This window comes from Salmo salar, chromosome ssa06, assembly GCF_905237065.1.
Source record: "Salmo salar chromosome ssa06, Ssal_v3.1, whole genome shotgun sequence".
NCBI lineage: Eukaryota > Metazoa > Chordata > Actinopteri > Salmoniformes > Salmonidae > Salmo > Salmo salar.
This window is the reverse complement of record NC_059447.1, coordinates 59,845,938-59,857,982: the sequence shown is the minus strand read 5'-3', so window position 1 is coordinate 59,857,982 and position 12,045 is coordinate 59,845,938. Positions and strand designations below refer to the sequence as shown.

General features: G+C 41.6%; 1 protein-coding gene across 1 annotated transcript; it reads right to left on the bottom strand.

Annotated features, from left to right (window-relative positions):
- Window positions 1–1,766: 1,766 nt before the first annotated feature.
- On the bottom strand, window positions 1,767–9,252 carry traf3ip2a (TRAF3 interacting protein 2a). Its single transcript, XM_014205011.2, has 10 exons — window positions 8,997–9,252; window positions 8,639–8,655; window positions 7,936–8,463; window positions 4,961–5,108; window positions 4,496–4,701; window positions 4,159–4,247; window positions 3,995–4,063; window positions 3,135–3,239; window positions 2,756–2,830; window positions 1,767–2,631 (listed from the first exon to the last, which is right to left on the bottom strand). Exons 2-10 carry the CDS (start codon window positions 8,652–8,654, stop codon window positions 2,485–2,487), a joined length of 1,383 nt encoding a protein of 460 aa, XP_014060486.1. The 5' UTR covers window position 8,655; window positions 8,997–9,252; the 3' UTR covers window positions 1,767–2,484.
- Between the last annotated feature and the right edge of the window lie 2,793 nt (window positions 9,253–12,045).

Here is a 12,045-nt window from a genome sequence, read left to right as displayed (position 1 = left end):
GTTTTTACTGGGACGGCAGATAAAGCATTTGTATTTTTTAAAACAATCACATTAGCATGTGAAAACACAGACTCCTCATTACTCCACGTGCTTAATCTAGCTCAGGCTACCTCACTTTGGTTTTAAGAGAATTTCGCCATGAGTTTTGAATGGCACTTGGCTCACGCACGAGAGGAAGCACCGTTCCAAAACCAATGCAATCACTTTTGACCCGATTCAAACTCCATGCACTGGGGTAACGCGGGCCAGAAAATCGAATCTCCTCAATGACTTAACATTCTCGAATAATTCATTATACTACTCCACTGATCTAAACTATTTAAAAAACGAAACACAGAAATGACGCCTTCAAATGATGAACGATTACAAAATGCTCTTGAAATGAACTGATTTCGTTTACAATGACATTCGCAATTACATTTGTATAGAACAAAACTTCCACATACTACTTTACAGGGTCAAGACAAGTTCCCGAAGCATGTTTTCATTCTGCGTAACCTAACGTTGCAGTCGTAAAAGACACTAGCGAGACCCTTTCCTCTCGTGCATGATTGGATCCCTTTAACGTTTGCTGTGCTGTGATTGGCTCTAACACACTTCCTAGTATGTCCTTCTTTGAACACTTCTAGAAGTTCCTCACTACACTACAGTACAGTACATCATTACAGTACAATTACCATATTTTGATAAATGTATCCCATTTTGGCCCTATAATTCCTACATCCATATGAATACAATTTTGTTCCTACATCCTGTTCCCCTTAGTTCTAAATAATGTTTATTTACCACAAGACAAGATAGACAAACAGAATAGAATGGACATAGTTCTAAATTCCACAAGATCTTTCAGTCAGTCCACACAATATTGTGGTACACAACAATATTTGCCACAACTACATAAAAAATATGGGCTATTTTTATAATTATAGGCCTATTTTTTCGCACCCTCTTTCTACTGCCCTGTGATAGATTTTTAAAGCTTCACATTGGTCAATTTAATTCCTTCCATAATAAACCAGGCTGTAGTTGTGGATGGGCAGAGACCGCTCTTTTCTCTTCCACTGAAAGGCCCATAAACCCCTCCAAACACTCGGCTCAGACTGGGGACACAGCCACACTCAATGGGTCCCTGATGACGAAGAATGTACCATTAGCATTTCATCTGGATGGAGCGGGAGCTTCTGTCAATGGGAGTGTGCTCTGACCTTGAGTGAGATTCGGCCCTTTCTCTGGAAACCAATCAGCGCAGGTGAAAATGAGGTGAGTCTGTTTAATAGCAGTTTTCTGCTGAGAGGTAGGCATATGCATCACAATCCAGGATAGTTTAGTCAGCTGTAGGCTATATATTTCTGGGTAAGTATTCACATACAACAGTTAACACAGCTCTCTTGTGAAGGGAATTTTCTCCTTGTTGATGGTTGGAGAATTTCCACTTCTAATCTGGAGGCACAGCCCCGTTTGCCCAGGTTAATCAATCACTCACCTCACTGATAAGATGACAGGCTCAGTTTCACACACCAAGCCACCTGCAGGAGAGTATCTCATCTCCCCCTTCCCCAAACCCTGTGGTTGCTTTGAGTTGGCCAGATAAGGCTTTGTATAGTGTGGTGCAAGTATTGGAACAATCATACAAGCAACTGATTTATGGGTGCAGGAAACTAAGCTCTCATGGTTAATGAATGCGTTAGGCTGATAGTGATATATATAACTGGCTGTTTTTTGAGAATAGCAGACATATGTCTCATAACACAGAGAAATACAGCACCTACCATTTAAATACTTTATTGTTATTTACAGTGGAGTATGATTGCCATTATTGACAGAAAATAGTTTGGTTTGGCTCATCAAAGGATGATGAAACCACCGCAGATAAAATACAAGTGTAAAAAGCAGAATAGGTGTGAACCCCAGCCCCTCCCTCTGTTGCAGAAGATTGATGATTTAGTGACAGATTCTTCCTGTGGCCCCTCTGTGGATCTTAAATCATGGATGAATAGGGGGCCCCTAAAAGCACCTTTACATCCTGTTCTATTTATCTGCTATAACCCAAAGAAGTGTGAGACCTTTACATTGCTCATGGTTTAGTGCTATTCTGGGTAATACAGTAGTAACTATGTGGTATAGGCTACGATATAAAAGAAAGTGTGGCATGTAAATTCAACAACCTCACAGTCAACAGGCCATTATTACTTTCCATTAAAATATATATTCAGATCACATAATATTAGGAACACTGTCACCACACAATGTCAGGCGTAACTATTAACTCCTAACATGTCAAGCGAGCACATTTTTTAGGACTTGAAACGTGAAAAAAGTAAATACTGCCACCTTGTGGTTATTTGAGAATTGTGCTAAGCTACACGCCTCCGCCCACACACCATTTCAGTTGAGTACAAAAAAAGGCTATAATCATTTGCCATATAAACATCCAAGTCAATTACGTACCAGAGAAACAATGTGTGTATATCAGTTTAGCAGTTCTCAGAGGGGCCGTATAGAGAGGGTCATCTCTTTCCCCAGAGAGGGGGCGATGTAGCGTTCCTCTCTTAGCAAACGGAGAACCAAGTCTTGGGTATCCTGGGGCCAGCGGTAGATCCTAGTACTCTGGAGCCAGGCGGGGACATGTCTCTGGAAGACAGGAATGGGATAGGTAACATTACACCACGGCGTGAGTGACTCATGAGGATATAACAGGATATAACAACAGTATAGAATCCTATCCCTATGGGGAAACATCTCACTATCCACTCACCTTGGTAGCAGTGGGAAATAATACGGGTACCAGTCGGAAATTAAGGCAGTGCTGTTGGATGAACTCATTCTGGATCTAAAATGGGAAAAGGTGCTCAAAGATAAACGCCTAATGCTTTTATGAATTGTCTTCATTGCATATTAAATGTATACTGTACATAAACTAGACATGGCTGTGGTACAGTATATGTTTCCTTTTGTATTACACAGCAGTGTTTTATACCTATGCTACATCATGACAAGGAGGGGCTGTGGCCAAGGCCCAGAACCTTTTTGTCTCACTGTCCTAATCTTGAGACTCCATAATCAATTTTTAAAAAAGACTGTAGCTACACACATTCATTTGATATATTCTTACAGGTGCATGTATAAGTGCCTACCTGAGTGTGAATGTACTTGGTGTGGAGACCATGCTCGTCCTCCCCGTATCCCTCCACGTCTGCCTTGTACTTAGGACTGATGACCACGATGATCAGCACTGACTTCTGCAACGCAGCATCTCATAGTCAGTTCAGTTTTTGATAAGACTTCATTTTAAAGGGATACTTCAGGATTTTGGCAATGAGGCCAATGAAGGAAGTTTGAGGTAGTTTCTCGAAGCCAATGCTAACTAACGTTAGCGCAATGACTGGAAGTATGACTTACAGTCATTGCGCTAACGCTAGTTAGCATTGGCTCGAGAAACTACCTGTAACTTCTTTCACACTGGACACAGAGACATAAAAATGGTATCCACAAGTTTATCTGACTCTGGAGAAGTAGATAAATGGCCTTACTTCGGGATTTTGGCAATATCTCTTTAAGGGTCTGTAATAAACTATTCAGCAGGCATTTATAAAGTGGGTGTTCACCATTTATTAATCATTACTCCCACATTTATAAACCATTTGCTAATCGTTAGTAACATGTTTTTTGCAGCCCCTAATCTAAAGTGAGCACTAATTATGCTTTATAAATACATTGAGTGACCAGTGTAATTTCTCACAAAAAGATGGGCAAGCCATTGGTAGACATTCCAGCAGTACCTGATAAAAGAATAGGCACACAATGCAGGATATTTATGGGATATATATAGATTTGTGAATAATTAGTTTATTAACATTTACAAATGTGGGAGTAATGATTCATAAATGGATTATTACTGACCCTTAAAATAAAATGTTACCCATTTTGTTCTGTATAGTTTCATAATTAAATAGCTCAATTTTATGCTCTAAAAATGCTGACCACTTAGACTTACATCCTTTAAATAGTGGTCCATCCACTTGTTGATGTCCATTCTTCTGACTGGATTATCAAAAATGTCAATCTGCCAGAGAGAGGAGTTATGTATGAAAAATAGTGTTTCAAATATTGGGAAATTTCTGAATAAAAGACAATGGAAAATACAGTTTGCAAACTTACAGCTGGTTTAAAGCCCTGATCTATCAGAAACTTCACGAAGGTAAACATCTCTCTGGCTGTGTCCACAGAATACGTAATAAAAACATTCCCTGCAATCAAACAGACAAGCATGGCATCCACATGAATGCTAATTGCACTCAAACAACTATTTACATTTTAGTGGATGTTAGACTTGGTTTTAAGTCTTAATAGTGAGCTCTTACAAGCCAAGGCCATAAGGTGACACAATCATTCTGATTCACAGAAAATCCACTGTTTAATGAACAATTATCTTTAATATAATTTTTTTGGGGGGGATAAAGTTTTTGCTGAGGGATGGAGAATGATATGCACTTACTGCACTCCTCAGGTAAACTGATGGTCTTCTTCAGTTCCTGTGTAGCTGTTCCTCTCCAACCTGGTTGGCCGGGGGTCACTGGGTAAGAGGGCACCACACTGACCTCAGACATCACCTCTCTGGGAGGGGCCACACGCTGAGGAAGATTCAAACTGGGGTCTTTTAGAGCTCCTTGTCCATATAGTCTGTTTTGAGCTGTGGGAGTCCTAGAGAGGGAAACAGTATAGAATATTTGGGTGTCTGCTCCAAACACTCATAAAACAGGAATTATATGTATATTGTAATGCCCATCAGCAGACATTAGTGCTAAAACTGGATCCCCACCAAACATTTGCCTGTTGACATTTGCCTATTAAACTGTAAACAAAGCACTACTAGGAACTTGCGAAATCCAATTGGTTTTGGTATAAGGCTAATGATACAATCTGATGTTAGACCAGTAGGCTATAGGGATATTTAGTGTACCAGGATGGTGGGTCTTGCTGAAGCTCCCGCTGAGGTTCCGTAGGGTGAAGATGGTTATAATGATGACGATTATAGAGGGGACGGGTTTGATTTACGGGTTTCTGACATGTGTACAGTCTCGGACACCTGCCGTGCACAGGATCAGGGCCTGTAGAGGGATGTGAGAAGACATGCTCTTAACATCCTGTCTTGGATGGGCTCCCAATTAAAATAACATCACTATCTGAATTATAGAACATGGATCATCCAGGCTATATTTCAGACAGTAATATAAACAACAACCTAAACAAAAACATCACCTACTTCCCAGAAAATGTTAAATAGCTTGGTCTTTCCACAAAAATAGTGCCTTTTGGGTGGGGTAACTGTAAAATTGTTTTAAAAAAAACGTTTTCTTTCACCAAATTTTTATTTGCTGTCATAAAGAGCTCATAATGTTCCCCTTCGTAAAAACATGCTTTCCCATTTCAAGAATTCAAATTAAGAAAAGTGCTAATTAAAGTAACAGGGTTGACTGTGACAATGTTATCTTAAATCAGCCATAACTCCCATTGTGACAGGAGGAATGGAAGCATGTTGTTTTCAACAGGGAAGGGCAATAGAACACGAGCTAAAAAATATATATACTGCTCAAAAAAATAAAGGGAACACTTAAACAAAACATCCTAGATCTGAATGAAAGAAATAATCTTATTAAATACTTTTTTCTTTACATAGTTGAATGTGCTGACAACAAAATCACACAAAAATTATCAATGGAAATCCAATTTATCAACCCATGGAGGTCTGGATTTGGAGTCACACTCAAAATTAAAGTGGAAAACCACACTACAGGCTGATCCAACTTTGATGTAATGTCCTTAAAACAAGTCAAAATGAGGCTCAGTAGTGTGTGTGGCCTCCACGTGCCTGTATGACCTCCCTACAACGCCTGGGCATGCTCCTGATGAGGTGGCGGATGGTCTCCTGACGGATCTCCTCCCAGACCTGGACTAAAGCATCTGCCAACTCCTGGACAGTCTGTGGTGCAACAGTCTGTGGTGGCGTTGGTGGATGGAGCGAGACATGATGTCCCAGATGTGCTCAATTGGATTCAGGTCTGGGGAACGGGCGGGCCAGTCCATAGCATCAATGCCTTCCTCTTGCAGGAACTGCTGACACACTCCAGCCACATGAGGTCTAGCATTGTCTTGCATTAGGAGGAACCCAGGGCCAACCGCACCAGCATATGGTCTCACAAGGGGTCTGAGGATCTCATCTCGGTACCTAATGGCAGTCAGGCTACCTCTGGCGAGCACATGGAGGGCTGTGCGGCCCCCCAAAGAAATGCCACCCCACACCATGACTGACCCACCGCCAAACCGGTCATGCTGGAGGATGTTGCAGGCAGCAGAACGTTCTCCACGGCGTCTCCAGACTCTGTCACGTCTGTCACGTGCTCAGTGTGAACCTGCTTTCATCTGTGAAGAGCACAGGACGCCAGTGGCGAATTTGCCAATCTTGGTGTTCTCTGGCAAATGCCAAACGTCCTGCACGGTGTTGGGCTGTAAGCACAACCCCCACCTGTGGACGTCGGGCCCTCATACCACCCTTATGGAGTCTGTTTCTGACCGTTTGAGCAGACACATGCATATTTGTGGCCTGCTGGAGGTCATTTTGCAGGGCTCTGGCAGTGCTTCTTCTGCTCCTCCTTGCACAAAGGCGGAGGTAGCGGTCCTGCTGCTGGGTTGTTGCCCTCCTACGGCCTCCTCCACGTCTCCTGATGTACTGGCCTGTCTCCTGGTAGCGCCTCCATGCTCTGGACACTACGCTGACAGACACAGCAAACCTTCTTGCCACAGCTCGCATTGATGTGCCATCCTGGATGAGCTGCACTACCTGAGCCACTTGTGTGGGTTGTAGACTCCGTCTCATGCTACCACTAGTGTGAAAGCACCGCCAGCATTCAAAAGTGACCAAAACATCAGCCAGGAAGCATAGGAACCGAGAAGTGGTCTGTGGTCCCCACCTGCAGAACCACTCCTTTATTGGGGGTGTCTTGCTAATTGCCTATAATTTCCACCTGTTGTCTATTCCATTTGCACAACAGCATGTGCAATTTATTGTCAATCAGTGTTGCTTCCTAAGTGGACAGTTTGATTTCACAGAAGTGTGATTGACTTGGAGTTACATTGTGTTGTTTAAGTGTTCCCTTTATTTTTTTGAGCAGTGTATATATAAAAAAACGTTAAAACATTTATAGCCGATCTATATATGGGTAACGGGTTATCGTGTTATGCTTGACACCCACAGTTTTTATCCACAAAAACACCAATGGCCGTAAAGAGTAGAACCAGCTCATCTGCCTTCACACTGATTTGACTATTACTAGATGTTCAATGTTGATTTTGAAAAAAAATACAATCTATAAATAGTTTCAACATATTAAAATGAGAGTTCAGTTCCCATAACAGGGTTGACCTTAAAATGAGGGAGAAATCACATGAACTAAATAATCATCTTCAGAAATGACTTTATCAAAGCAACAAATAACTAGAGCTTTACATTGATGGTGACAACACGGCGAACTATTGGGGTTAAGTGGGTTAAAATCTTCCTACAAGTCAGAAAAAGTCAGACTTTTCAAAATTCAGATTTTTGGCATTTCGGCAAGTCTTTATTTATATATAAAAAAATCTGATTTATAAAAATGTCCATGTGGTTTATATTGAAGGGCAGTTCATTAAATATAACATGTTTTGACATTTTTGGGCACTTTAGCAAGTCTCTATTCATATTATTTATAAAAATGTCCACGTGGTTTAAAATGCTTTAAAATTCAATAATAGTACATAATTTCCACTTAAAATATCAAAGGGAAGCAAAAGGCACTCTATTCGTGGAATGACCCAGCTCCAGTATCATTTTGATACATTTATCTATATCTTTCTTTTTAATTATATGAATACAGTTGTCATATACAGCATGTTACTTACATTGAGGAGGCATGTGTACTGGGTATCTCGGAGGGACACAGTGGATGTCATTTAAGTCAGACCTGAGAGGAAGAGGGGCCTCCAAGTGTTCTGCTCCTTTAAGGAAACAGTCCTGAGGTCGAGGCCAGCTGGGTGGACCAGGGAAGCCCTCTGCTCCCCGCCGGACGATCCCAGAGAAAGAGAAGTCCTCATCCTCAGTCCACTGAGCCCTCTCTCTGCAGGGGTGTAACCTGAGGTCGACAGGGTCAGGGGTGTGTGGGGACATGTCTTTCTGATGCAGGGAGGGGGCTCTGGGCTGGGGTCGAAGGTTACCCAGAGGGTCTCCCATAGGGTTTCTCCAGGAGTCCTTGGGGTATTCCACCTGGCCTACGTCATTGACGGTTACCTCAGGGGCGAACCAGGCCTCTTCCTTTGGCCTCTTTCTGTGTTCTGAGCCCTGCCCACAGTCCAAGGGCAATGCTAGGTTCAGCGTTGATGATGTCATTGACTCATCTGTCTCCACCGGAATACTTCTGTGACGACGGGAATCTGACAACAAAAATAGCAACAGAAACAACAACAGACAATGTTATCCAGCTTAAGCCATTTAGGAGAAGTAAAGAAGGAAAAAAAATGATGTGATATGTAAGAGTGAGTTTAGTGTAAGGTTAACTTTCCTTTTCGATAGGTGTGGTAGTGTGTACCGTATTTGACAATGGCGTACCTGTGAAAGAGTGCATTCTTCTCTCAGGACGAGGGATAGATTTTTTTGTAAAAGGAAACAGAAACAAATGTGGTTTAACAGGAATGAAAGCTGAGCTCTGTGGATAGCAGAATGACATGACATTCCTGGCAACACTTTTTAGAAAAACTGTATTCACAAGGGAAACAAACTCTTTTACGGGTAAAACAGAAAGAAATCATATGTAGCAGATCGATGAAAAGCCCTTATCACTACAGAACTCAAAGCTGTCCTTTGGCTATACAGAGTCACTATAATACATAACTAAAACCAGTCAGACCAAACATTACGTATGTTCCAAGGAAGTGAACTTTGTCCTCCAGTCAAGCAATTCACTTACCTGCAATGTGTCTGTGAAGGAATAATACAAAAACAAGTAAATTACTCAATTCTCCTGACTTCAAGCAATGAAAACAAGTTAAAACATACAGCACAGGTGCCATTTACAGTCAAGTTTAACAGTTAAACCTGACCCCGGCTCCTATCTGTGTCAGAGCCGTGTATTCCACCCTCTATATGCAAATCTGCCCTGGAGCGAATAGGAAACATTCCCACAATTTTTGTCTAGAGGAAGAGATCAGTGCTAGCAAAGCAAGGGAATCCCCCTTCACCATTTATGCAAATAATGTGGGGCATGCAGTTCACGTCCACCAATCAGGTTGTTGTCCAAACAGAGCAGGAAATCTGTAACCAGTCATGGTGAACCTTGTCATTTAAAGTGGAGTGAGTAGTCATAGTAAAAGCACACCTACAGACATGAGGGCACTTGATTCATGGAAAGTGTACAGCCCATTAAAGTGAACACGCTTTTAACATTCATGAGCTTGTTTTGCTAAGAAAATACCAAAGAAACACTGAAAGATCCTACAAACTCTTACAAAATATAGAAAAAAGCTCAAGTTATATAACTCTAAAGTTATCCAGCAAAGAAAACAAGAAAATAAGCATTTCAAAAAGTTTTTCATATTCACAAGTAAATGGAGAGTTTTATTTGAGAACGCCTTAGCATCGGGTAGAGAGGCTTTAGTTGGAGTCCAGTCACGCCAGTCACAGTCCAGTCTCTCTCTTGTAGTCTTTCCTATCGAACCAATCGTGGTTGTACTTGGTGTGCAGGATGCAGTAGGCGACGAAGCGCGGCAGACTGAGCACCGCAAAGGTCAAAGACACTGTGCCCAGCAGGAAGATGGTCCTCCGCACCATACCCTTGGTGCTCCACCCCTGCATGACCCACCACTCCTCCTTGGTGAGCCACCTGCTGGCACTGATCAGGTGCTGGCCGATCACTGAGTTGAAGATGATGACCAGGATGATGGGGATACCACCGGAGAGGATTGTAGTGTCACGACTTCCGCCGAGGTCGGTCCCTCTCCTTGTTCGGGCGACGTTCGGCGGTCGACGTCACCGGTCTTCTAGCCATCGCTGATCCACATTTCATTTTCCATTGGTTTTGTCTTTGTTTTCAACACACCTGGTTTTCATTCCCCAATTACATGTTCAAGTATTTAACCCTCTGTTTCCCCCATGTTTTTTGTGCGTGATTGTTTCAATGTTCATTTCGGTTCATGATGGCTGGTATTTCGACGGGTGCTGTTTTCACCCGTGCGTAATATATTTACCATTTGTATTTGGTCAAGTGTATTTGTTTACCTTGTGCCTTTATTGTTTGAGTAAAGTACGTTGCTCACTCATTTTGCTCTCCTGCGCCTGACTTCATGCACCAGCTACACTCACCTTCTGACAGGTAGTAACCCACACCAGGACGGTAGACTAGATACGGTCCCTGTAGTGACACCGGGCACGAGTCACATTCTTCCCCTCTATGGTGAAATTCTTCAGCGTCATCACGTTGATCCAGCCAATGGGCATGGAGGCCAGGTGGGAGACCAGGATGATAGCCCCACGCAGGTCAGCCTGGTAATCTTGACACCAGGTAGAAGGTGTCCAATGATGGCCCAGGCAGCTCAGGTAGATGATGGCCGTGTCAGCCATCCCACAGTTACGGCAGCAGATCATGTAGAACGTGAAGAGATTGGCGGAGGAAGAAGAAATGAAAAGCAGTGGCATCCTGTTTGGAGTAGTGACATTTCCTTTTAAATGTATCTATGAAATGTATTCATGAAAACAAATCCTGAAACATCTCACAGACACATATAGATTTAGGAAACAGCACAAAAAATATAGGATATACACACACCTGGGATCCCCAGAATTCACAGCAAAGGGTAGTAGACCTTCTGAACAGTGATGAAGACACTGACCCCCTCATGTTTCAGTCCTAATCCTTAGTACCAGGCAATAGTAGAGATGGTAATCCTTGCAATAAACCCATTAGGGTTAGCTGGATGGGAGGACATTATTGATACAGAGATAAGCATAGTGTGATAAACAATATATGGATAAGGACCGAGAAGGTTTACATCACAGGTTAATAAGCGCACTATATTGATTTATTAAAAAAAAAAATACATTGGTTTTTACTGGGCCTTTATGGATATATTATGATTGGAGTTGGTTATTTATTGACAGGATGTTGTTAAGGTTACATTTCAATGAGAAAGGGGAGCACCGTTGAAACAGGTTTGTCAGACTTCTTGATCATGCTTGAAAATTGTGGCGCGGGTACATCGTATGTCTGATGATGACTACTAACACAATAACAGACGATAAGGATATTTGACTACCTGAAACATGCACATGTGAAGTCTCTATAGAATAGGATAGCGTGACCCTTGTGTACATATGACCTTGAAAGGCTTATATACCCAGTATATAAGGGTCTAAATGACTGTGTGGTAATGTATTGACACTGACATAAAGATGAATTTGTGCTGTTATCTTGATCATATATCTGTGGTTCCAGTAATTGTTTTCTTGGAACTAGGAAACATACAATTTCACCTGTGCTGTGTCAATATAGCACCAACAGCACTTTATTTTTTATACCTGGATGCCCATTTAGCAAAATCCAATAAATGTGTATTCATTATTCCTTTGCTGTTTAAAAAAATATTTAAAAAAACAGGACACACTGTACATATATATATAATGAATATACTTTTATTGGATTTTGCTAAATATACACTACCGGTCAAAAGTTTTAGAACACCTAGTCATTCAAGGGTTTTTCTACATTTCTTACTATTTTCTACATTGTAGAATAATAGTGAAGACATCAAAACTATGAAATAACACAAATGGAATCATGTAGTAACCAAAAAAGTGTTAAACAAATAGTTTATATAGTTATATAGTTTATAATAGTTTATATTTGAGATTCTTCAAATAGCCACCCTTTGCCTTGATGACAGCTTTGCACACGCTTGGCATTCTCTCAACCAGCTTCACCTGGAATGCTTTTCCAACAGTCTTGAAGGAGTTCCCACATATGC

Excerpts from the sequence above, each read along its gene's own strand:
- traf3ip2a (XM_014205011.2), bottom strand. Across the intron at positions 4,702-4,960 it reads CAGCAAGACCCACCATCCTG|GACTCCCACAGCTCAAAACA; the intron begins GTACACTAAATA and ends TTCCCTCTCTAG. Across the intron at positions 4,064-4,158 it reads ATCAGGGCTTTAAACCAGCT|ATTGACATTTTTGATAATCC; the intron begins GTAAGTTTGCAA and ends TCTCTCTGGCAG.